At 51.7% G+C, this 21,874-nt stretch overlaps 1 protein-coding gene across 1 annotated transcript in view; it reads left to right on the top strand.

The window, feature by feature from the left end:
- SLC6A6 (solute carrier family 6 member 6) overlaps nucleotides 1–21,874 on the top strand; it is a 51,940-nt gene that overhangs the window by 20,759 nt on the left and 9,307 nt on the right. The window contains exons 3-8 of the mRNA XM_088450265.1: nucleotides 833–967; nucleotides 3,889–4,123; nucleotides 11,461–11,593; nucleotides 18,511–18,645; nucleotides 21,003–21,106; nucleotides 21,189–21,313. Coding sequence (XP_088306391.1) covers nucleotides 833–967; nucleotides 3,889–4,123; nucleotides 11,461–11,593; nucleotides 18,511–18,645; nucleotides 21,003–21,106; nucleotides 21,189–21,313 — 867 coding nt within the window. The remainder of the gene's footprint in view (nucleotides 1–832; nucleotides 968–3,888; nucleotides 4,124–11,460; nucleotides 11,594–18,510; nucleotides 18,646–21,002; nucleotides 21,107–21,188; nucleotides 21,314–21,874) is intronic.

The following is a 21,874-nucleotide window of genomic DNA, read 5'->3' as shown; positions in this document are numbered from 1 at the left end:
CCATGACCTGTGTCCTATCCTATGGAGACGCGGTGGCGTGACATCATAGGTGACGCATGCCACGTCACTCTTCCTCCTGCTTGCACATTGGGGACTAATCTACCCAGCCTAAGTATGGGAGTGTGGAACTTGAGTACTAGTTGGAATTCACTTAATCTTTATAAAGTATAGTAACCGTACAGCACATTTCCTGCCTGCGGAGCGGAGGTGGGGGAGCGTGATGTGTTTGCAGTGAAATCACAGATACCTGGTCTTCAGGAGGGAGATATGTGCTGATTATGTGATGATACAGGATGTTATCACAGATGTTGGGTACGGAAGGGACCAGTCTCAGGTCTCTGCTGTCCCTTATTGCTGATTGGTGCCGTATAACCTGGACGTCAATGTCCTGTGCGTGACATGTCAGCTGCTGATCAATCTAGGTTACAGGGACATAAAAATCCATCTGGGACATATACATTCTGCAACATATTTACAGACTGCATAAAGCTTTCACAGCTAACCATAACCCTAGTTATCCCTATATTTGGGAGAAGTAGCCTGTTTATTTTCTGTAATCGGTCTCTGGAATTCGCTGACTGTGTAAAACGCGCCTGTGGGAAGTCCCTGGCAAAGTTTTTGTTTGTTCCTTTTTGTGTATTCCCTGAACTGTACACATAACAAGCCAAAATAAACATATTTTTTATTTAATCAGGTTAGTGTCTCTGTCCTGATAAGAAAGTGGCATTAGGGGAACAAATTGTGTTTCCTGGTCAGAAAGCTGTGACATGTACCCGGTTATACAGGTGTTAAGAAGTTATTCTCGTCTTTTGTGTTTTTGTTTATTTTTCAGGTGCATTTTTAATCCCATATTTCATCTTCTTGTTCGGGGGCGGCTTACCGGTGTTCTTCCTGGAGGTAGTTTTGGGGCAGTTTACCTCTGAGGGTGGCATCACCTGCTGGGAGAAGATCTGCCCAATCTTTACGGGTAAGGACACCTTGTACACAGCGATGGAAGCCATTTGTTTTCAGTATTACTCCCATTGTGTTATAACGGTGATCGCTGCTGCATGAATATAATTCCTATTGTCCAGCATTGGTTGGGTTACCTGGTATCTTCTGTCCTGGAGACTATAGCAGTGTAATACCTTAGCCATGGGGGGGCTTATAGCATCCACATTCACACCAAGATAGCCCATCCATCCAAATAGCGCCCCCCATCGCTCCAGGGAACTTTATAGTTAAATGATTCAGTTTGAGTTTTCGGGAGCCCTCTCCCCAGGTGAGTAATGGGACATCAGAGCTGTGTATTGTTATTTGAAATCAATTAATTGATGATCCGTTTTTAAATACATTGATTTAAACTTTACATCTCTCAATCATTGGATGGATGCTGTAATATTACAGCATCAGAGCCAGTGCCGGGAATAGTAACTTACTTGTTGCATGTCCTGTCTCCGCAGCCACTCGGTTATAGTGCGTGATGATCTGGCGCAGATGGAAAGCGCAGCTACCGCTCAGGCGCAATAGACACACGGGGCGGCTGCAAAAGGCAAAATGGCACAATTTGTGCTAAAAGGAAATCGTACGCAAAAGTAGCTGCGCGGTCCATGTGATTTGGCATATATAGGCGGAAATGCATCTATATGCTCAACGCGTGATGCGCTATTAAGGGGTCATTGTGCTGTTGTTACAGCATTTGTCATTCTCTTCAATGTGGGTAAAAAATGAAAGCCCACCCCCACCCCCAACCCAAAGTGTTGCAGCACCGTCACTTGTAGCCTAGGCAGATAGTGAAATGTTGGGGGGGGGGGACAGACAGTGTGAGGTCTGATGGGCTGGTGACACCATAACTGGGGGATACCTGCATCTTGGGGTCCCCCTGTCATAATGTCCACCAACCTCAGCCTGTTCAACACGGGATAGAGCTCAGTTAATTGGGACAATGACATTTTTTTTTGCGAGTGCACTACTAGACCCAGCACACCCTGGCAGCTGTAAACCACTTGGCCAGAACTACAGGTACCAGTATACCGTGGCTGCCATAGTGTGCTGGCAAACATGCAGGGAAGATAGAACTTCAGCACGACCCTCTTTTACCCGTTTATTGCTCAGCTATTTCCATTGGGGGTGTCTTCTGCCAGATTTAAATCCATAGGGACGGAAAAAAAAACACACGGTTACCATAGAAACGGCTTGTCACAAATAACCAGCTCCGAGCCTGTCACACTGCACGATACAGATTGGCTTTGCTCTGATTGGTCAGGGCATTGTAAAACCGATCTGTATTGGATAGCAATGGAAGGACCCCATGTGACATCTCATCACTAACGCCAGTGATCTACATTGCTACAATGTATCCATCAATATGTTTCTATGAACTACATTGTAGCAATGTACCTCAGTATATATTTAACATTTATATGATTAGTATTTTATGACCTAAAACAGGAACACTGACATTGATGTTGGAGGTTGTCGTATAGTGGTTGTGGGCGGGGACTGTGTAGTGACATCATCACAGAGCGCCTATCCTGCCGGGTGTACAGACCTCCAAATGGTGCTGGTTCCAAAAATACAGAGTATCGGTGCCTCTCTGTCCCATTCTGCATAATGATGACGCATTTCACAACTGTAATGGCTGACTGGCTGCATATATGTAATCCCTCATTTGTTTTTTTTCCTATTGGGCTTTAAGCTGTATGGCACATTGTATATCTTAGCACTACGGATCCCCTGGCACTGTATCATTTGGGTGCTGCTGCCACTTTAAGCCTGTGGGTGCTGTGTTAGACTCTTCTATCCTGATAACAATGGTGCTATTCTGCTTGGCTGTGTGTGGGATGTTACATAGCAATGTGAGGACGGCGCTATGTGCTGTGGTGTAAATAGAAGATATGTCTTAGTTTAATGTCATCAGATAAATAGGGCCGTTCTATAATGACCTATTAAGTAAGGATATACTTTATATATAGCTGGCAGGGCATTAAATGTATCCGTCCGTAGTTTTGTGTGCTGGGCCAAATGCTTATAAGAGAGAATGCAGCCTATTAAGTCATGAGGGACCAGAGATGTTTTGTTTCATTTGTACAACCTATCTGAATGCGTCCTGTCCATTTATTATTTTTCAAAATGGCTGCCTTCCGTTACTGGGCAACTGTCTAATAATATTAATTCGGTAGCTGCGCCCAGTGAATGTCAGCGGGTGATTTAAACCTTTATGGCAGGGCTACCAGGAAAGGTATATAACTAGGAAATGAAGAATTGAAAAAACTGATGCCCCCACTTAGGGGTTTTTTAATCCGAAAATGTAGCCCCCCTCCTGTCCAAAACAATGAATCTGCATTATTTTATGTGATCAGTCAGGAGATGATGCAAGATCTGAAGGAAGCTGGTGGGCGGTGCTTAATGCATCGTGAGCATCACGTGACCACCTCACGTGGGAAAGGCCATACTTCGGAAAGTACGCAGATGAAATAATGCAAATTACTGTTTCAGACAGGATGGTCGTTCCTCTTTTTGAAGGGGTTGTCCACAAGTTTTCAGTATCACCCACTGACTAGATGTGGACCGGAATCCCCTCACCTTAGTGGGAATCATCAGCAATTTCCAGCATCTCATGTATATTACGAGCATGGAGAAACCATTAAGGCAGGCCTGGCCTACCTGTGGCTCTCCACCTGTTGGGAAACTACAAGTCCCAGCATGCATTACCAGCTGATTTGTGGGATTGGTTGCTGGGACTTGTAGTTTCACAACAGCTGAAGAGCCACAAGTTGGGCAGGCCTGCATCAAGGGAATACAAGTTGTCTAGGGTGAAAGGGCTGCACCCGATTGGACAGCCACACTGTCTATCCAATCAGCTGCAAGCTTTCTCCTGTACAGCTGATGGTGTTCTCTCCCTTGCAGGAATTGGTTACGCCTCTATTGTCATCGTGTCCCTCCTGAATGTCTATTACATTGTCATCCTGGCATGGGGAGTCTACTACTTGTTCCAGTCTTTTCAAAGCCAGCTGCCGTGGGCTCTGTGCCACCAGCCGTGGAACACTGACAGCTGCGTGGAGGACACGTTCCGGAAGAACAAGACCATGTGGCTGTCGCTGAACTCCACAAACTTCACCTCTCCTGTCACCGAGTTCTGGGAGTAAGGACTGCTTCTGGGTTTGTGTGTTCAGTGCTGGCTGTGTGTACTGCAGAGGAAGGCAGGGGGCGCTAGACCCTACTAATTACATCCACAGCCTGCCATCACTGTGCCCTCACAAATGCCATGCATGCATTTACACTAGTATTCCACACTGTGCTCACAGATGCCATCCACCATATGCCAGCACCATGGCTCCTGTATTTCAGAACGGTCTGTGCCCACCGTGTGCCTGGCTGTGCCCCTATGTCATCGCTATCTCCCTCCACATGCCACCATTATAAAGGGTTGTTGCTTCCTGGGCACAGGACTGCCCGGACAATCATCCCAATACCCATGATATTAATCAAAGGGCCGTCATTCCTAAGTACATACAGTCCGCACCGTACAAGTGCAAAATGTTCTTAGTGCCTGTGGGGAAAACAGACCTGATGACGGTCAGATGAGATAGCTGTCATCTCCCCAGCCCCCCCGGGGGGATTAATGGCCACACTCGCCCTGTCCATCCCTCTATACTATATATTACAGCACCGTCAGCCTTGTGTAACCAGCAGCCTCTCACTGCTGATATTTGCTGCTTCTCCTTTTCCCTTATCTCTATTCATCTACTGATAACTTTATTTGTCCTTCCTGTTAATTATTGACCGCCTTACATGAGCCGGTGGCATCTTGGCTTCGGTGGATCAGGCTAAGTGCCAGCTTAGCACCTGCATAAAACACAAACATGACCTATCTCTCTTTCACTGCCAGGATGTACCCAGCGTTGGCATAGGGACCAAGGGGCGATTGGGTGATATTCCGCTCTTCCAGCCGCCCAAATAGCCTTATCCAGCAGCACAACATGACGCAGAACGCCCCCCCCCCCCCATATATCGGTCATCCACCTTCACAAGGCACCAAAGTGGTCAAATTACTTCAGATACGTCTGAACTGACCCAATATAAGAGTATCTGTTATACGCTGATCTGTATTTATTTAGATATTAATAGAAAGTAGCTGGGTGCCCCCTGCTCTTATGTTTGGGGCGACTTGTTGTCCTGGAAGTTAAGTGCTTTGGATTTAAAATAGACTTTGAATGAGCCGGCGAGTTCTGAGGCCATAATCTGCCGCCTTCAGCTACAGATCAAAGTAACTTATCAATTCCCTACACTGTAAGGCACAGAGCGACATCTATGGGCGAGTGTGCGGTGCTTTCCCTGATTACAGCAGATCTGTATGATGGCTTTTTTTTTTTTTTAAATCTTTTTACTACATTTGCAAATAGGGTAAAGGGGGCTATAGAGAATAGAAGTGCGGAGTGGGGGGGTGTCATAGTTGTATATAACAAGACGTCAATTGTCAACATAATACAGGGAATAAATAGAAGTGTTAAACAGTGTTGTATAGCAAAAGGTCGACAGGTTGAAATGGCCGACACACCAATGGTCGACAAAAAAGGTCAACACATGATTTATTTATTTCAAAATTTTTTTAAGGTTAGGCACTCTGGGGAGGATTAGGGTTAAGCTTAAAATAAAAAAAAAAGTGTTGACCTTTTGTATCTGTCGACCTTTTATACCACACCTTGTGCAAAGAGGGAGGTTCCGGATCATCCCAGTGCGCTGCGACCTGACCTGTTGTGATATTTAGCATGTGACCTGTCAGTTTGCGTACAGGTTTGGGGGGTGTTCGGAATGGGACGAGCTAGTAAGAAATAGGAAACGGAGTCATGCTATACCCTGAATGAGTAGGTTGATGTCCCTCCACGGGGCGGCGATATTGGGGCAATGCCACTAAATGTGGGACCGAGATGCCACCTAAGAGGAAACGTGTATGGGGAAAAAGGGCTGTAGCGCTTAGCGAGTGCTAAAGACAAGTACTCTCCGTTGTACGTACGGGAGTGAGAGGCCTGTTTCTGGCGGATCTCTTACATCTACCATGGGGTTGGAGCAAGTGCCGATACTAATGATGACCATTGCGGTGACTGACGTAAAATCGGTGGCGGCTCTGGTTTCCGCTAATGCGCGTACCCCTGCATTGATTGAGCGGATTCTGGCATTTCCGCAAAGTAGTAAATCGGGCTTCCGCAGCCGCCAGCAACCTCGGCCCACGGTGCCAGCGCCTCAGGCGCTAGATACCATCTGTAAATATTCCTGGCGGCAGTATTGTCACTTTCATGAAAATAGAGGTTTTACCGGGGGAAATCCCAGTCTCATCCCAAACATCAGGGCCTATGCCAGGGTTTCCAGGCTTCAGTCCCCAAGGGACCCTGACACTGCATGTTTTCCAAGTCTCAAGTTGGCTCTTTGTTTATAATGTGTCAGTCAGTAATGAGTACACCTGTGCACCAGCTTGGAGTATTAAAAACATGCACTGTTAGTGCTCCCTGAGGGCTGGAGTTGGGAAACTCTGGTCTAATGTTTCTCCCATGTCCTCCTCCCACCTTTAGTACATGCTGATCCTTGGGGACCTATTATATAATAGAATAGATTGGTGTAATGTGGAAATGAAACCTTTTACACGTGGAGCATTGAGAGCACGTAAGACACTAAGGGGGATGGAAGATGGTGAGCAGGGACGTGTGGGTTTACGCTGAGCTATAAAGGGGTCTCCATCGGAGGAATTGATAGAAATGGGATTGGGGATTACCAGATCTCATGTATATGTCAGCATGCCAAAGGGGCGACATCAGAGAGCAATAGAACATTATCACAGGTCCAGTGAGGAAAGGCCAATGTAATCGCACCCCGAGGAAATGGAAGATCATTCTCAGGAGGCGGCAGGCAGTGAGAGGAAGGTATTAGGCCGTAGACAGAGGAGCCAGTGGGCCTTCCCAAATGAGTCTTCTTCCTGCCTCAGCCTTCTCCGCATCTCTCCAGACTATCACGCCCAATACATATGCCCTAATACCTTCCTCTGGAATGGGTATGAAGTCCCGGCGGCTGAATAGCCACCGTTTCATATCCCGACGCCCGCAGCCCGAAGGGAGAAGATCCCGACAGGGCAGGTAAGTACCATGTCCCTACCCCTCCTCCCCCCTCCCACCCCCCCTAGTGCCTCACCCTAACATCCCCCAGGGGTGCCTAACCCCCCCCTCCTTACTGCACCCTAAACTTAACCTTCCCGGGGGGTGCCTAACCTTCCCCTAGGGGTGTCTAACGCTATGGGCCAATGCAGAGTAGGGAGCTAAGTAAGTTACACCAGGAAAAAAACAAGTGCAAAATTCAGAGCTCCATCTGCGTTCCAGGCTGCCAATGATGCATGATGGGAACGCGTCACAGACCCTTTCACCCAAATTGTACCCACGTAACGCATTGTTCTCCTTACATGCAGCGATCGCGTTTCCTATCGGGTGTCTTTTTCACGGCTAAATCCGCTAATACAGCATAAACACCCCTCGTCTTTAAGAACACTACCCCAATAAAAAATAAAGATTGTTATAAGCGCTCACAAAAGTGTATTTATTCTGTGCCTGAGCGGCAAACTAGCACCAATGACAGCGAGACGCTCGCAAACCGCCAGTCACGATCAGATCATCCTTATCTAGTATCTGCACCTCCCCCTGGCGTCCCCAAGCACATGTCCATCTATTTCCAAATCTGCGTTCATTCGCAATGGTGTGAGCAGGCCCTTACTGTACTGAAGTTGCCCCTCATCAGAACGCTTCCCCCTCCCATTCCGCCCACCCAGTCCCAGCCCTAGAGACAGGAATATTGGGAATAAGCTGCTGCTGTATCTGAGGAAATAAATATATCATTAACAAGTACACAAGAAAGTAACGGAATCTAATGCAAGTTATTAAGCCAAAGTTGCTGGAGGGCACGTAGAAGATAATATTAAAGATCTATAGTTGGATTTCCCTTTAAAGCATCCTGTTTGTGGGCAGATGACACTGTAGCGGCAGCAGTGTGTAGTTTGGAATTGATCTCGCTGTAGTTATGTGAGTGCTCAGGACCTCCCCTCATTTCTGCAGATGTTCAGGAGACGAGGGATCAGGACGCGGCTTTTCCTGGTATCTATGTTCCTGGTGGTCAGTGAGACACATGAAATCTATCCGTGAAATGTTGGCTGGGACACAGCAATGTCCAGTGGATTTCTTGGCTGGGTCAGATTAGCAAGGGGACCAGTGGAGCTGGGCCACCATAAGACTACACCTAATATGGACAGCAATAGCAACAGTGACCCTCACAACAGACTAGAATACAAAACAGATAAAGCATTATAGCAAAACAATACATATAAAAAAATGAATACATGGAATATAATAAACTGCAAAGTTCAAATCTCTTTACATTTCCACAACATAATAATTACATATGTTTAAGTATTTTTTCTTTTAATGCCTGATTGCACGCGTGTTAAGTAAGAACTGAGACATCCCATATATTCTGCTGTGAAGACAGTGACACAAATACACAATGGGACAGGCAGGAGGGGCGCAGTAACGCGGTGGGACAGGCAGGAGGGGCGCAGTAACGCAGTGGGACAGGCAGGAGGGGCGCAGTAACGCGGTGGGACAGGCAGGAGGGGCGCAGTAACGCGGTGGGACAGGCAGGGGGGGCGCAGTAACGCGGTGGGACAGGCAGGGGGGGCGCAGTAACGCGGTGGGACAGGCAGGAGGGGCGCAGTAACGCGGTGGGACAGGCAGGAGGGGCGCAGTAATGCGGTGGGACAGGCAGGAGGGGCGCAGTAACGCGGTGGGACAGGCAGGAGGGGCGCAGTAACGCGGTGGGACAGGCAGGAGGGGCGCAGTAACGCGGTGGGACAGGCAGGAGGGGCGCAGTAACGCGGTGGGACAGGCAGGAGGGGCGCAGTAACGCGGTGGGACAGTCAGGAGGGGCGCAGTAACGCGGTGGGACAGGCAGGAGGGGCGCAGTAGCGCGGTGGGACAGGCAGGAGGAGCGCAGTAGCGCGGTGGGACAGGCAGAAGGGGTGCGGTGGGACAGGCAGGAGGGGCGCAGTAGCGCGGTGGGACAGGCAGGAGGGGCGCAGTAGCGCGGTGGGACAGGCAGGAGGGGCGCAGTAACGCGGTGGGACAGGCAGGAGGGGCGCAGTAACGCGGTGGGACAGGCAGGAGGGGCGCAGTAGCGCGGTGGGACAGGCAGGAGGGGCGCAGTAACGCGGTGGGACAGGCAGGAGGGGTGCAGTAACGCGGTGGGACAGGCAGGAGGGGCGCAGTAACGAGGTGGGACAGGCAGGAGGGGCGCAGTAACGCGGTGGGACAGGCAGGAGGGGGGCAGTAGCGCGGTGGGACAGGCAGGAGGGGCGCAGTAACGCGGTGGGACAGGCAGGAGGGGCGCAGTAACGCGGGGGGACAGGGAGGAGGGGCGCAGTAACGCGGTGGGACAGGCAGGAGGGGCGCAGTAACGCGGTGGGACAGGCAGGAGGGGCGCAGTAGCGCGGTGGGACAGGCAGGAGGGGCGCGGTGGGACAGGGAGGAGGGGCGCAGTAACGCGGTGGGACAGGCAGGAGGGGCGCAGTAACGCGGTGGGACAGGCAGGAGGGGCGCAGTAGCGCGGTGGGACAGGCAGGAAGGGCGCAGTAGCGCGGTGGGACAGGCAGGAGGGACGCGGTGGGACAGGCAGAAGGGGCGCAGTAGCGCGGTGGGACAGGCAGGAGGGGCGCAGTAGCGCGGTGGGACAGGCAGGAGGGGCGCAGTAACGCGGTGGGACAGGCAGGAGGGGCGCAGTAACGCGGTGGGACAGGCAGGAGGGGCGCAGTAACGCGGTGGGACAGGCAGGAGGGGCGCAGTAACGCGGTGGGACAGGCAGGAGGGGCGCGGTGGGACAGGCAGGAGGGGCGCAGTAGCGCGGTGGGACAGGCAGGAGGGGCGCAGTAACGCGGTGGGACAGGGAGGGGCGCAGTTACCGAGTTGAACAGGGAGGGGCGCAGTTACCGAGTTGGACAGGGAGGGGCGCAGTTACCGAGTGGGACAGGGAGGGGCGCAGTAGCACGATGGGACAGGCAGGGGGATGTAGTTTGGAAGCCGACGGTCTAAATCCCGACCGCCGGCTTCCAGACGTTCTAATACAAGCGTGGTACTAATGACAGGCGTCTAAATATAGACGACAGTCATTAACCAGATGCCGGAAGACCGACGCCCGGCATCCCAATCGAAGTGATGCCGGGCGTGGACAGTCGCGGGGGGGGGGGGATGGTTAGGTTTAGGGCTCCCGGGGGGGAGCTAGGGTTAGGCTAGGGGAAGGGGGGGTTAGGGTTAGGCACCCCCAGGGGGACTTAGGGCTAGGCACCCCCGCGGGGGACTTAGGTTTAGGCGGCGGGGAAGGGGGGGTTATGTTTAGGCACTTAGGGGGGAATAAGGGTTAGGGACTTGGGGGGGGGGGGGGGGTTAGGGTTAGGCACCCCTAAGGGAGGGTTAGGGGGGGTAGAATTAGGTTAGCGATACTTACCTTAGGGACAATCAGGATTTTTACCCTTGCCGGGCTGCCGCTGTTGGGATTAGAATTTTAAATACCTACTACACCCAGGCAGGAGGGGCGCAGTAGCACGGTGGGACAGGGAGGGGCGCAGTAGCACGGTGGGACAAGGAGGGGGCGCAGTTACAGTGTGAGACACGGGCACAGTAACATGGTGGGATGACAGGGTCACAATGAACTTGTGGAACTTTAAAGAACCTTCCTTATTTCCCCCATAAATCTCCATTAATGACAGACTGTTTGCTGGGTGAGACACTGTCTCGGTGGGATTTGTCTTGCAGGTGGTGTGCCAGACATTCCTGGCGAGTGCTCGGCGAAGGCCCTGCCAAAATGCAGCTGGAAAATGAAACCCAAACTCTCTGCTTAATGGCCACAGTGCATCTGATTCCTTAATGAGGCCAAAAAGTAGCCTCATTTTATTCTCACAACGCTGGTCATTTGGCATCTATACAATGTTACATAAATACACAGTTCTGCACACTGCCCCCTGCTGTCCACCGCTGTTACTGCATATAATCGCCCCCGTGCTGCCAAATCCAATATTTATTTATTATTAAAAGTTAATAATATAGCGCGTACTTATTGCATAGCGTTTTACGGAGAATATTTAATTAGTCATGTCAGACCCGGCACCATCAGAGCTTGCAATCTATATTCCATGCCACATGGAGACACACACTATGGTCCATTTCATCAGAAGCCAAATAACCTACCAGTGTATCTGGTATACATTATAAACACAGCAATATCAAACGCTGTATATGAAACTGATACATTGCCCATTTGCATTATTTGTACATTGCTCCGATGTGTCGGTAGATCTGCGTGTGTATGTGTTACGTGGTGTGTCTGGTGGTGTCCGTATCTTAACGTTGTCTTACACCGCTGTATAGTAATGATATGACTGCTTCGTCTCTTCATTAGGCACAAAGTTCTCAGCTTATCAAAGGGAATTGATGACGTCGGTATAGTGAAATGGGAGCTGGCCCTATGTCTCCTCCTTACCTGGGTCATTTGCTTTTTCTGCATCTGGAAAGGTGTCCGTTCTACTGGGAAGGTAAGGAGGAACCCAACGTGGGTGGTAGGAGGGTCATCCCAAAGGGACTGTTACGGCTCAGATCGGTGGGAGCTTATGTTGGCACCGCCATTTGGACTAGAGGGCATGTACATAGGTGAAACTAGACATTTGGTAAACTAGACATTTGGTAATGGGTGGTCCACGTTCCAACATCTCACCAGAAATTGTGTTTCTACTTCAGGGTCCATAGGGGGTCCACAGGGTTGACCTTGGGGTTATAGCTGGAACAGGATCCATGGGCACCACACAGTTAAGCTTTTAGCTCCCAGGATGCACTTGGGTCCTCCTCTATAACCCGCCCCCGAGCCACAGGCACCTCAGTGTAAGCTGGTGCCCGGCCGGAGTCGGTCACCGCGCAGGGGGGCTGCAGGAGCAGCCCCCAGAAGCTTTTTATTTTAAGTTAAATTTTATTTATTTTTAATCTATTTTTACTACAGACGGCAGCGAAGGGCTGTCTGTACAGACGCCCACGCTGCCGCTCTGATCCCCGACTGGCGCCGCGACGCCAGTACTGATCTGGGGATCGCGGCGGGAGGACAGAGTCCGTACTAGCCGGACTCTGTCTACCTCCCAGGACTGCTGCCGGAGTCGCCGGGGATTCAGGTAAGCCGCGCGTCGCTGGCTAGCGGCGGCGCGCGGAATGCCTTAAATGCAGTCCTTTAGCCTCCGGTCCGGGGGACAGACCGGAGGCTGCTGGCAGTGGCGGCGGGCCCCCCCATAACCCGTGGGACCACTAGACCACCAGGGATAACCGGCAAGCGGGAAGCCAGCATCCCTGGGGTTAATGGCCAGCCAGGGGAGGAAGCCTTCCCTGTCAGCGGCTCCTCCCCTCAGCTCAGCGCGCCTTTCAGCACGCAGTCTGGCGTCGCTGAGCTGCAGATTCCTCGGCCACTCCTCCTCTGAGGTCTCCAGCGGCCATTTTCCCAGTGGCAGCGCAGATCTCAGGGAGCACGCGGACCGGTCCCCCTGTGTACCTCTCCCCTGATTAAGGACAGCGTACACAGCACTATAGCCCTCCCAGACACTGAATCTGGGCAGGTTGATTGTAGTGGAAAGGTGCAGTGAGTATATCTTCCTGCATGGTATGTGACTTTTTGCTAGTGCTGCCTGTCTGTGCTTATTTTCCGCTTACTGTCAGCTTATACCTATCCCTTTACTTCTCCTACAAGCCCTGCAGGTGTGTGGGGGAGGGGCGTTTCTACTGACCTCACTTATATAGATCACGTATTTGTGAGGTCCGTCACATACAGTTGTGTGCTACTCAGTGCCATATTGTGGGCTGTTGTTCAGCACACCGGTGAGTGCGTTTTACTTCTACCCTGGTGCCAGATATATAATATATTCTGTCATGTCAGACGAGGAGGTTGAGTGCTCAGTGGCTCCGGTGTTGGCCTCCTGCGGACGCTGTTCTGCAGGAGTAGATAGGGAGGATTTGTCACAGGATGGCCTGTGTAGTCGATGCCAGGTGGCTCCTGGCCCATCCAGACCTTCTCTGGCGCAGGAACCACCGTGGGCGATGTTTTCTCAAGTGCTGGTGTCTATTGCGGACCGTCTGTCGGTCCCGACTGCTCTCCCTACTAGGGCGGTGCCCCAGCCGACCATCCCCCATTCCCCGGGTGTCCCGCAGTTATTGCGGAGTCCTCCTGGGTCTCAATCAGTTGGTCCCTATGCGGGGTTGCCTATGTATATACAGGCTTCCCCTGTGCCGCAGCAGCCTGTGGTACCTTTTCAGGCCCCTATGGCGACGCCTCCACCATGGGTGGATGTGCTCTCCAACTCCGTGCAAAATTTGGCGGCCGCTTCCTCGGCTTTTCAGTCAATGTTGCAGACTGACATGCCTTCTAGGATTTCTAAACGCCCACTCATGACACGGGCTGCTCAGGTATCGGACTCAGAGGGTTCCTCAGATGATGGGGAGGTCCCTGATGACACTGACTCGGACGCCTCGGTCCAGGAAATGGATACCAAGTCGTCCATTAATGTGCGAGCACTAGTTAGGGCGGTGCGAGCTATTCTTCTTATAGAGGATGAGGCACCGGTTCCTAGGTCGAAGTTTCCTAGTTTCAAAAAAACTAAGGTGGCTTCTGCGGTGTTTCCCCTGTCGGATCAGTTGACGGATCATATGGCGGTAGCTTGGCAGGCGCCCAGTAAGAGATTCCTTCCTCAGAAGCGGTTGGCTTCTAATTACCCCTTCCCTGAGGCACATTGTAAAAAATGGGAAACTCCACCGGCGGTGGATTCCCATGTCACCCGTTTAACTCGGGGCGCCACCTTACCATTACCGTCGATATCCTCGCTGAAGGATCCCACGGACAGGAAAGTTGAGACTTGCTTAAAGTCTATTTACTCCCTCTCCGGGGCGGTGGCCCGACCGTCCATGGCCATTTCCTGGGTGGCCAAGGCCATTGAGGGGTGGGCCAATGCATTGGAAGATACCTTCCCGGACGACGCTCCGGATGTCCAGCGGGCGTTGTTGGGACAAATGAGGGACGCCGCTTCTTACATTGGAGAAGCTTCTTTAGATGCTAGTCTGCTGACCTCGCGGGTATCGGCTGCAGCGGTGTCTGCCCGCCGATCCTTATGGTTGCGGTCCTGGAGAGCGGACTCTGATTCAAAGAAAGGTCTGGAGGCCTTACCTTTCAATGGGGAATTACTATTTGGTCCGGACTTGGACAAAATAGTGGACACCCTGGCTAAATCCAAGTCGGCCTTCCTCCCTTCGGCGGCACTGCCTGCTAATCGGAGTTCGGCTTTTCGTTCCTTTCGGGTTCAGGGTAAGGCGAAAGGTCAGTCCTTCCCGAGACAGTCTGCGAGTAAGACGGCCTCTAAACCCAAGAAGCAAGCCTGGAGTGCTCGGCGCCCTTCTTCCAAGCAGGAAGATAAACCTGCGGCCTGATGGGACGGGCCTCCCTCTGGGGGACCTCAGAGTGGGAGGCCGACTTCTTCTATTTGCCCAGTGCTGGCACAATACCACCACGGATGCCTGGGTTCGAGAAGTGGTCTCCCAGGGGTACGCCCTGTCTTTTCGGCACAGACCACCCCACCAGTTTTTCTGCACAAGTCCTTCTCAGAACAAGACCAAGGCGTTACAGGTTCAGGAGGCTATAGAGTCCTTGCTGAAAGCAGGGGTCATTGTTCCCGTTCCTCTATCACAACGAGGGACGGGGTATTATTCGTCTCTGTTTCTGGTGCAGAAACCCAATGGTTCTCATCGCCCTATCCTCAACTTGAAGTCTCTGAACAAATTCCTCAGAGTTCCCAAGTTCAGGATGGAAACGTTACGTTCCATCATTCTGGCGATGGAACCGGGGGATTACATGGTGTCCCTGGACATCCAGGACGCCTACCTCCATGTTCCGATAGCATCTTCACACCAGCGGTATCTGAGGTTCGCTATCCTTCAACACCACTATCAGTTCCGGGCGCTACCCTTTGGTCTCTCCACGGCACCGAGGGTGTTCACGAAGATTATGGCGGTCATGGCCACACATCTTCGGAACCAGAATGTACGGCTGCTGCCGTACCTGGACGACCTCCTGTTGCTGGCGAGCTCCCCGGAGGTACTGCTTCAACATCTCCACCTGACGATCGCTTGCCTGCAAGCACACGGGTGGTTGATAAATTGGAAAAAGTCCTCTCTGATTCCATCACAGCGGATGGTTCATTTGGGAGCCCTGCTGGATTCGCGTCAACAAAGGATCTTCTTGACTCCGGAGAAGGTCCCCTCACTACAGCTGCGGATACGCAGTTGCCTGAGCCGTTGCCGCCTGTCGGTCCATTCGGCTATGAGAGTTCTGGGGTCCATGGTGTCGACATTCGACATGGTGGAATTTGCCCAGTTCCATTCCCGGCCCCTGCAGGGGCTGATTCTATCAGAATGGAACGGGTTACCTCACCGGATCCGCTCTCAGGTGCTGGTGTTGTCTCCGGACGTTCGGCTATCTTTGGCTTGGTGGCTTCAGACAGCTCATCTGGTCGAGGGGCGCCCATTTTGGATCCCGGACTGGGTCCTGCTCACGACGGATGCCAGTCTCCGGGGTTGGGGGGCAGTGACCGGCTCTTTGTCACTTCAGGGTCGTTGGTCAGCGGAAGAAGCACTTCTCCCCATCAACATCCTGGAACTGCGGGCAGTATACAAGGCCCTGCAGTCGTCCGGCCCCGCTCTTCACGGAAGGGCGGTACAGGTGCAGTCCGACAACGCCACCACGGTGGCGTATATCAATCACCAAGGCGGAACTCGCAGTCAGGCAGCGATGTCGGAGGTGTCTCGTATCCTGTCTTGGGCGGAGGGTCACATTCCAGCGATCTCGGCGGTCTTCATCCCCGGAGTCCTCAATTGGGAGGCGGACTTCCTCAGCCGTCACGACGTGCATCCCGGGGAATGGTCGCTTCACCCAGAGGTGTTTCAGCTACTCGTGGACAGGTGGGGACTGCCGGAGCTGGACTTGATGGCCTCCCGTCACAATCACAAGTTGCCCGTTTACGGGTCAAGGACAAGAGACGCAGGTGCAAGTCTGGTGGACGCGCTGTCGGTGACATGGACGTTTCACCTGGCGTATCTGTTTCCTCCGATATCCCTGCTTCCTCGGGTTCTGCGGAAATTCAAGCAGGACGGCGGCATGCTCGTGCTGGTAGCTCCGGCGTGGCCCAGACGTCCTTGGTACTCCGATCTGAGAAGCCTCTCCATCGACGCTCCGTACCTTCTTCCTCAACGTCGGGACCTGTTGTCTCAGGGGCCCTGCCTTTACCCGGATCTGGGTCGGCTGTCTTTGACGGCGTGGCTGTTGAGACAGCCGTCTTGAGGTCTCGGGGCTTCTCCAGTTCGGTTATTGGTACGATGCTCAGGGCACGCAAGCCTGCTTCAGCACGGATTTATCACAGAGTGTGGCACACTTACTTTCAGTGGTGTGAGTCCAGACTTTATGATCCTCAGGTGTTCCGAGTTTCTAGGATCTTGGAATTTCTTCAGTCAGGATTGGATCTCGGCTTACGCCTTGCATCTCTGAAGGTTCATGTGTCCGCCTTGTCCGTGTGGTTTCAACGGCGGATTGCAATACTACCAGACGTTCACACCTTTTTCCAAGGTGTTCTCAGGATCCAGCCTCCCTTTGTGCCTCCTGTGGCTCCTTGGGACTTGGCGGTGGTGCTACGGGTCCTGCAGGGTCCTCCGTTTGAGCCTCTTGAGGCGGTGGAGCTCAAGTGGCTGACATTTAAGACGGTTTTTCTCCTGGCAATTGCTTCGGCCAGGAGGGTGTCTGAATTGGGGGCGCTTTCCTGTCGCCCTCCTTTCCTGATTTTTCACCAGGACAGAGCGGTGCTCCGCACTCGTCCTGAGTTTTTGCCCAAAGTGGTCTCGAAGTTCCATATTAATCAGGAACTTGTTGTGCCAGCTTTTCAGTCCCCTGATCTTTCAGCTGGTGAGACTTCCTTAGATGTGGTCCGGGCGCTTAGAATTTATGTAGACCGGACGGCTTCGGTTAGGAAGTCTGATTCCTTGTTTATCCTCTTTGGTTTTCACAAGAGGGGTTGGCCTGCCAACAAACAAACGTTAGCCCGTTGGCTTCGTTCCGTTATTTGTGAGGCTTATGCACAGGAGGGCTTACCTGTGCCAGCCTCTGTTAAGGCTCATTCCACTCGTTCTGTGGGTCCCTCTTGGGCTGCTAGACGTGGCGCTTCTGCTGTTCAGCTGTGTAGGGCAGCCACTTGGTCTTCAATTCAAACGTTTTTGAGGTTCTATGCGTTTGACACCTTTGCCTCTCAGGATGCATCCTTTGGGCGCCGGGTACTCCTTTCAGCACAGGAGCGTCCCCGCCCTTAGTTGTACTGCTTTGGGACATCCCCAAGGTCAACCCTGTGGACCCCCTATGGACCCTGAAGTAGAAAACAAGAGATATGGTAAGAACTTACCTTTGTTATCTCTGTTTCTACGAAGTCCATAGGGTCCACAGGGCGCCCGCCCTGACGCACCTGGCTTCAAATGGGCTGTGTGGCTGGTCACCGGTTTTCCGTCTCCTATTGCTGTGAGTATGGTTTCTTGTGTGTTCCAGTCTTCCTTCTCTCTGTTCCATATTCTCCTCCGGCCTAGGCTGCTTACCAACTGAGGTGCCTGTGGCTCGGGGGCGGGGTATAGAGGAGGACCCAAGTGCATCCTGGGAGCTAAAAGCTTAACTGTGTGGTGCCCATGGATCCTGTTCCAGCTATAACCCCAAGGTCAACCCTGTGGACCCTATGGACTTCGTAGAAACAGAGATAACAAAGGTAAGTTCTTACCATATCTCTTGTTTTACTGTATCTAGACAGTTCGTCACTTTGTATTATGACCATTTCCCTTGACAGCGTAAAAGAAAGAAACATGTAACATTTCTTATGACTACCTGTACCCAAAACTTAGATCATTCTAGTGACTGCCATACAATACCAAGAGCAGTAGTGCTCGCATTACAATACAGAGAGCATCCTGGTGAAAAACATACAATCCAGATAGCATCCCTGTGACTGCCATACAATACAGAGAGCATACTACAGTAGTGCTTGCATTACAATACAGGGAGCATCCTGGTGAAAAACATTCAATTCAGATAGCATCCCTGTGACTGCCATACAATGCAGAGAACATCCTGGTGATGCTATCTGTATTTTTCTGTTTCACTATGAGTGAGCGTCTTGCATGTACCAAGGGGCAATAAATATAGGGACAATAAGGATGGGGCATGAGAAGTATCTAATCCTCAGGTGTAGCTCAGTGGGAAGTTGGTATGTTTCATGCAGAGTTTGTCATCCGCGGGGGCTGTGCCTGAAAGCGGCACCAGAACCAGTGAGATACATTAGCTGAGCATTTATCTCTTCTGTATCTGGGGTATCGGTAGATAATGGACTTTTCTGTACTTTATTCCTAGGTGGTTTATTTCACAGCCACTTTCCCTTTTATCATGCTCCTCGTGTTACTGATCCGGGGGGTCACGCTTCCTGGGGCAGCAGAAGGGATCAAATTCTACCTTTACCCGGACATAACGCGCCTGGGCGATCCGCAGGTGAGCGTGACATTTCACTCTCTATTATTTCTATATAATATTATAATGGTCTTTAGTTCTCTGCTGATAATGCTGACACTGAGCGCTGCGGCTGTGCTGATAATACTGACACTGAGCGCTGCGGCTGTGCTGATAATGCTGACACTGAGCGCTGCGTCTGTGCTGATAATGCTGACACTGAGCGCTGCGTCTGTGCTGATAATGCTGACACTGAGCGCTGCGTCTGTGCTGATAATGCTGACACTGAGCGCTGCGTCTGTGCTGATAATGCTGACACTGAGCGCTGCGTCTGTGCCGATAATGCTGACACGAGCGCTGCGTCTGTGCCGATAATGCTGACACTGAGCGCTGCGTCTGTGCCGATAATGCTGACACGAGCGCTGTGTCTGTGCCGATAATGCTGACACTGAGCGCTGCGTCTGTGCCGATAATGCTGACACTGAGCGCTGCGTCTGTGCCGATAATGCTGACACGAGCGCTGCGTCTGTGCCGATAATGCTGACACGAGCGCTGCGTCTGTGCCGATAATGCTGACACGAGCGCTGCGTCTGTGCCGATAATGCTGACACGAGCGCTGCGTCTGTGCCGATAATGCTGACACGAGCGCTGCGGCTGTGCCGATAATGCTGACACGAGCGCTGCGGCTGTGCCGATAATGCTGACACGAGCGCTGCGGCTGTGCCGATATATGCTGACACTGAGCGCTGCGGCTGTGCCGATAATATTGACGCTGAGCGCTGCGGCCGTGCTGATAATATTGACACTGAGCGCTGCGGCCGTGCTGATAAACGCTGACATGCACACACCTGTGAGGTCTCTATGGCTGGAGTTTGTGTCTTGTCTATACTTACCCCTCTTACACACACACACACACACACCTGTGATGGGCCAGTACATGGATTCTATGTGTATCGGAGCTCAAACCTTAGAAGCTTCTAGTTTGGGTTGAACACTGTCTGTGCCTGGTATGCCGGGGCTTTGGGTTTGACTGCGGCCTAATGGTGGTTTATGGAGTTCCAGTCCTGGTTGAATATGGGTTGTAGTACCATGTCGTATCCAAGCGTGGACTCCTGTGACGCCATAGTACTAAAACCCACATTCATAGAAAGTCTTTACATGATCTCATCTCTGGTGTGAAGTAACCACACTGGAAATACGGGGTCTCATTATCTATCCCAATGTGAGACCTCTGCTGGCGTACTTCTGTACTGCACTGCAGGAGGGAGGATTCCAGCAGCTGGAAAAGATCCCACTACTAATCTCAGGGGAGCCCCCCAGAATATGCAGGAAACCCCTCCAACCGGGTGAGAATAATTTTTCCTGTTTTGAAGACGTTTTTTGATGCTTTTATTTCCAGCCTTCCCCGCTTGCTGGAGCAGTGACACAGTTATTATGAAGCATTGCTGGGCAGCAGAGTATGATAACCCATCTTCCCTCTACGCCAGGGATGGGGAACCTCCTGCCTGGGGGCCATATCAGGGCCTCGGTATCATATTGTCTGGCCCTCGGAGCTTTTTTCTGATGGTCTCATCTGGCTAGCAGGGTGCCTAGAATGGCACGCTACAGCCAGAATCCATGCAGCAGTGCTGCCGGGAGTGTCCTTGGGACGCTTCATACCATCACACTCCTGCCCTTACAGCTCCTGAGGATGCTCCAGACATTGCTGTAAACACTTGCGATTGTGGCCACGCCCCGTGTGACATCACGTGGAGGAGGCGTGGCCTGAACCAGGCCCGCAAACAAAGTTCTATATATCAAAATGGCCCTCGGCAGAAAAAAGGTTCCCCACCCCTGGTCTACGCTGACAGCAGCGCAGCCTTGTCCAGATAGCGCATATTATATGGTCACACCTCACGCAGGTGTCTTATATGTTCTAAATGACCAAGTTCATTAATTGTGTTCCAGCAATGGCCACCTATCAGCATTCCCATTTATCCCATTCATACATCCATGGATTTCTCCTTGTGCACCCGTTTTCTCGCTTGTTTTATTTTTTTGCAGCCCCCCCGTCCTCCCCCTGATTCCGTTAATAGCGTTGATTGGTGGCCATTCAGAGGCACCATTCAACCACAGGAGGTCTGGTAGGAGCTCCGGGGACTCGGAGAAGTGTCAGGGAAATCCAGTCTTGTTGGTTGATAGCTGTAGCTGTGAGCCGCATTGACTGGAGATACAATACTCTAATTGGCCTCTCTCATTGGCTTCCGCGTGCGTCACTGTGACGAGTGCCCGTTGCTCCCATTGGAAATGTGCGTTTGGGAGTTATGAAGTAATTCTTGCTACCATTAGCGGTTTGCAGTACTGTGTATTACCGATTACCCTCTCCGCTCATCACGCCTCTTGTCTCCTGTCATTGTAAGGTCTGGATCGATGCCGGGACCCAGATTTTCTTTTCCTATGCCATCTGCCTGGGAGCCATGACGTCCCTGGGGAGCTACAACAAGTACAAGTACAACTGCTACAGGCAAGTTGGCGGTCAGAGGGGGTGGGAGCTGTGCAGGTTTTGTGTCTCATTAACACTGCTCCGTGACATGTGTGTGACATAGGGACTGTTTGCTGCTGGGATGCCTCAACAGTGGTACCAGTTTTGTGTCTGGCTTCGCAATTTTTTCCGTCCTGGGCTTCATGGCACAAGAGCAAGGGGTGGACATTGCAGATGTGGCCGAGTCAGGTACTGTATGCTGATGGTACGGTGAGGCCGTCACTGAGCGCTGGCGAGCCGAGTGACACGCCTCTAGCCTGTCAGTCAAGCTTCCATAGTACAGCGGGCGCAGTGTTGTGAGGTTTCCTTCGCTGACAGATCACGTCAGGTAAACAGATGCCCCATAGAGTCCTAAATAGGTGAAAGTAATTAATTTACTGTACCATTCCCTGTCATAGTTACAGATAGTAAGTTGACATTACAGGATCATAGTAAGCTACATAAAATGACAGGACTGCGATTGCATGAAGTTGGTAACTGGGAAGATTCCTTCAGGGAGAGTGATAACCTTTCAAGACTCCATTTTGCGTGTGGCTTTCGGTCAGGTACTATTAAAGTGCAGCTTTTCCCCTCATGCAGCCGGAGGCAGCCATTTTGTGAACTGAGGTAATATCTGGAGACTGTAACTAGGAAACCAGTGACATTCCTGAGTGTACACCTCATCAGGTATGAGTGATGTCACTGGTTTCCATTACAAAAGCTGCGCTCACAATATGACGCTTAATTTGTGTATGCGGCATGGACGCACTT

This window comes from Taudactylus pleione, unplaced genomic scaffold (genome assembly GCF_031769625.1).
Source record: "Taudactylus pleione unplaced genomic scaffold, aTauple2 ptg000512l, whole genome shotgun sequence".
Taxonomy (NCBI): domain Eukaryota; kingdom Metazoa; phylum Chordata; class Amphibia; order Anura; family Myobatrachidae; genus Taudactylus; species Taudactylus pleione.
The sequence above is the reverse complement of the archived record's forward strand: the minus strand, read 5'-3'. Positions and strand labels throughout refer to the sequence as shown.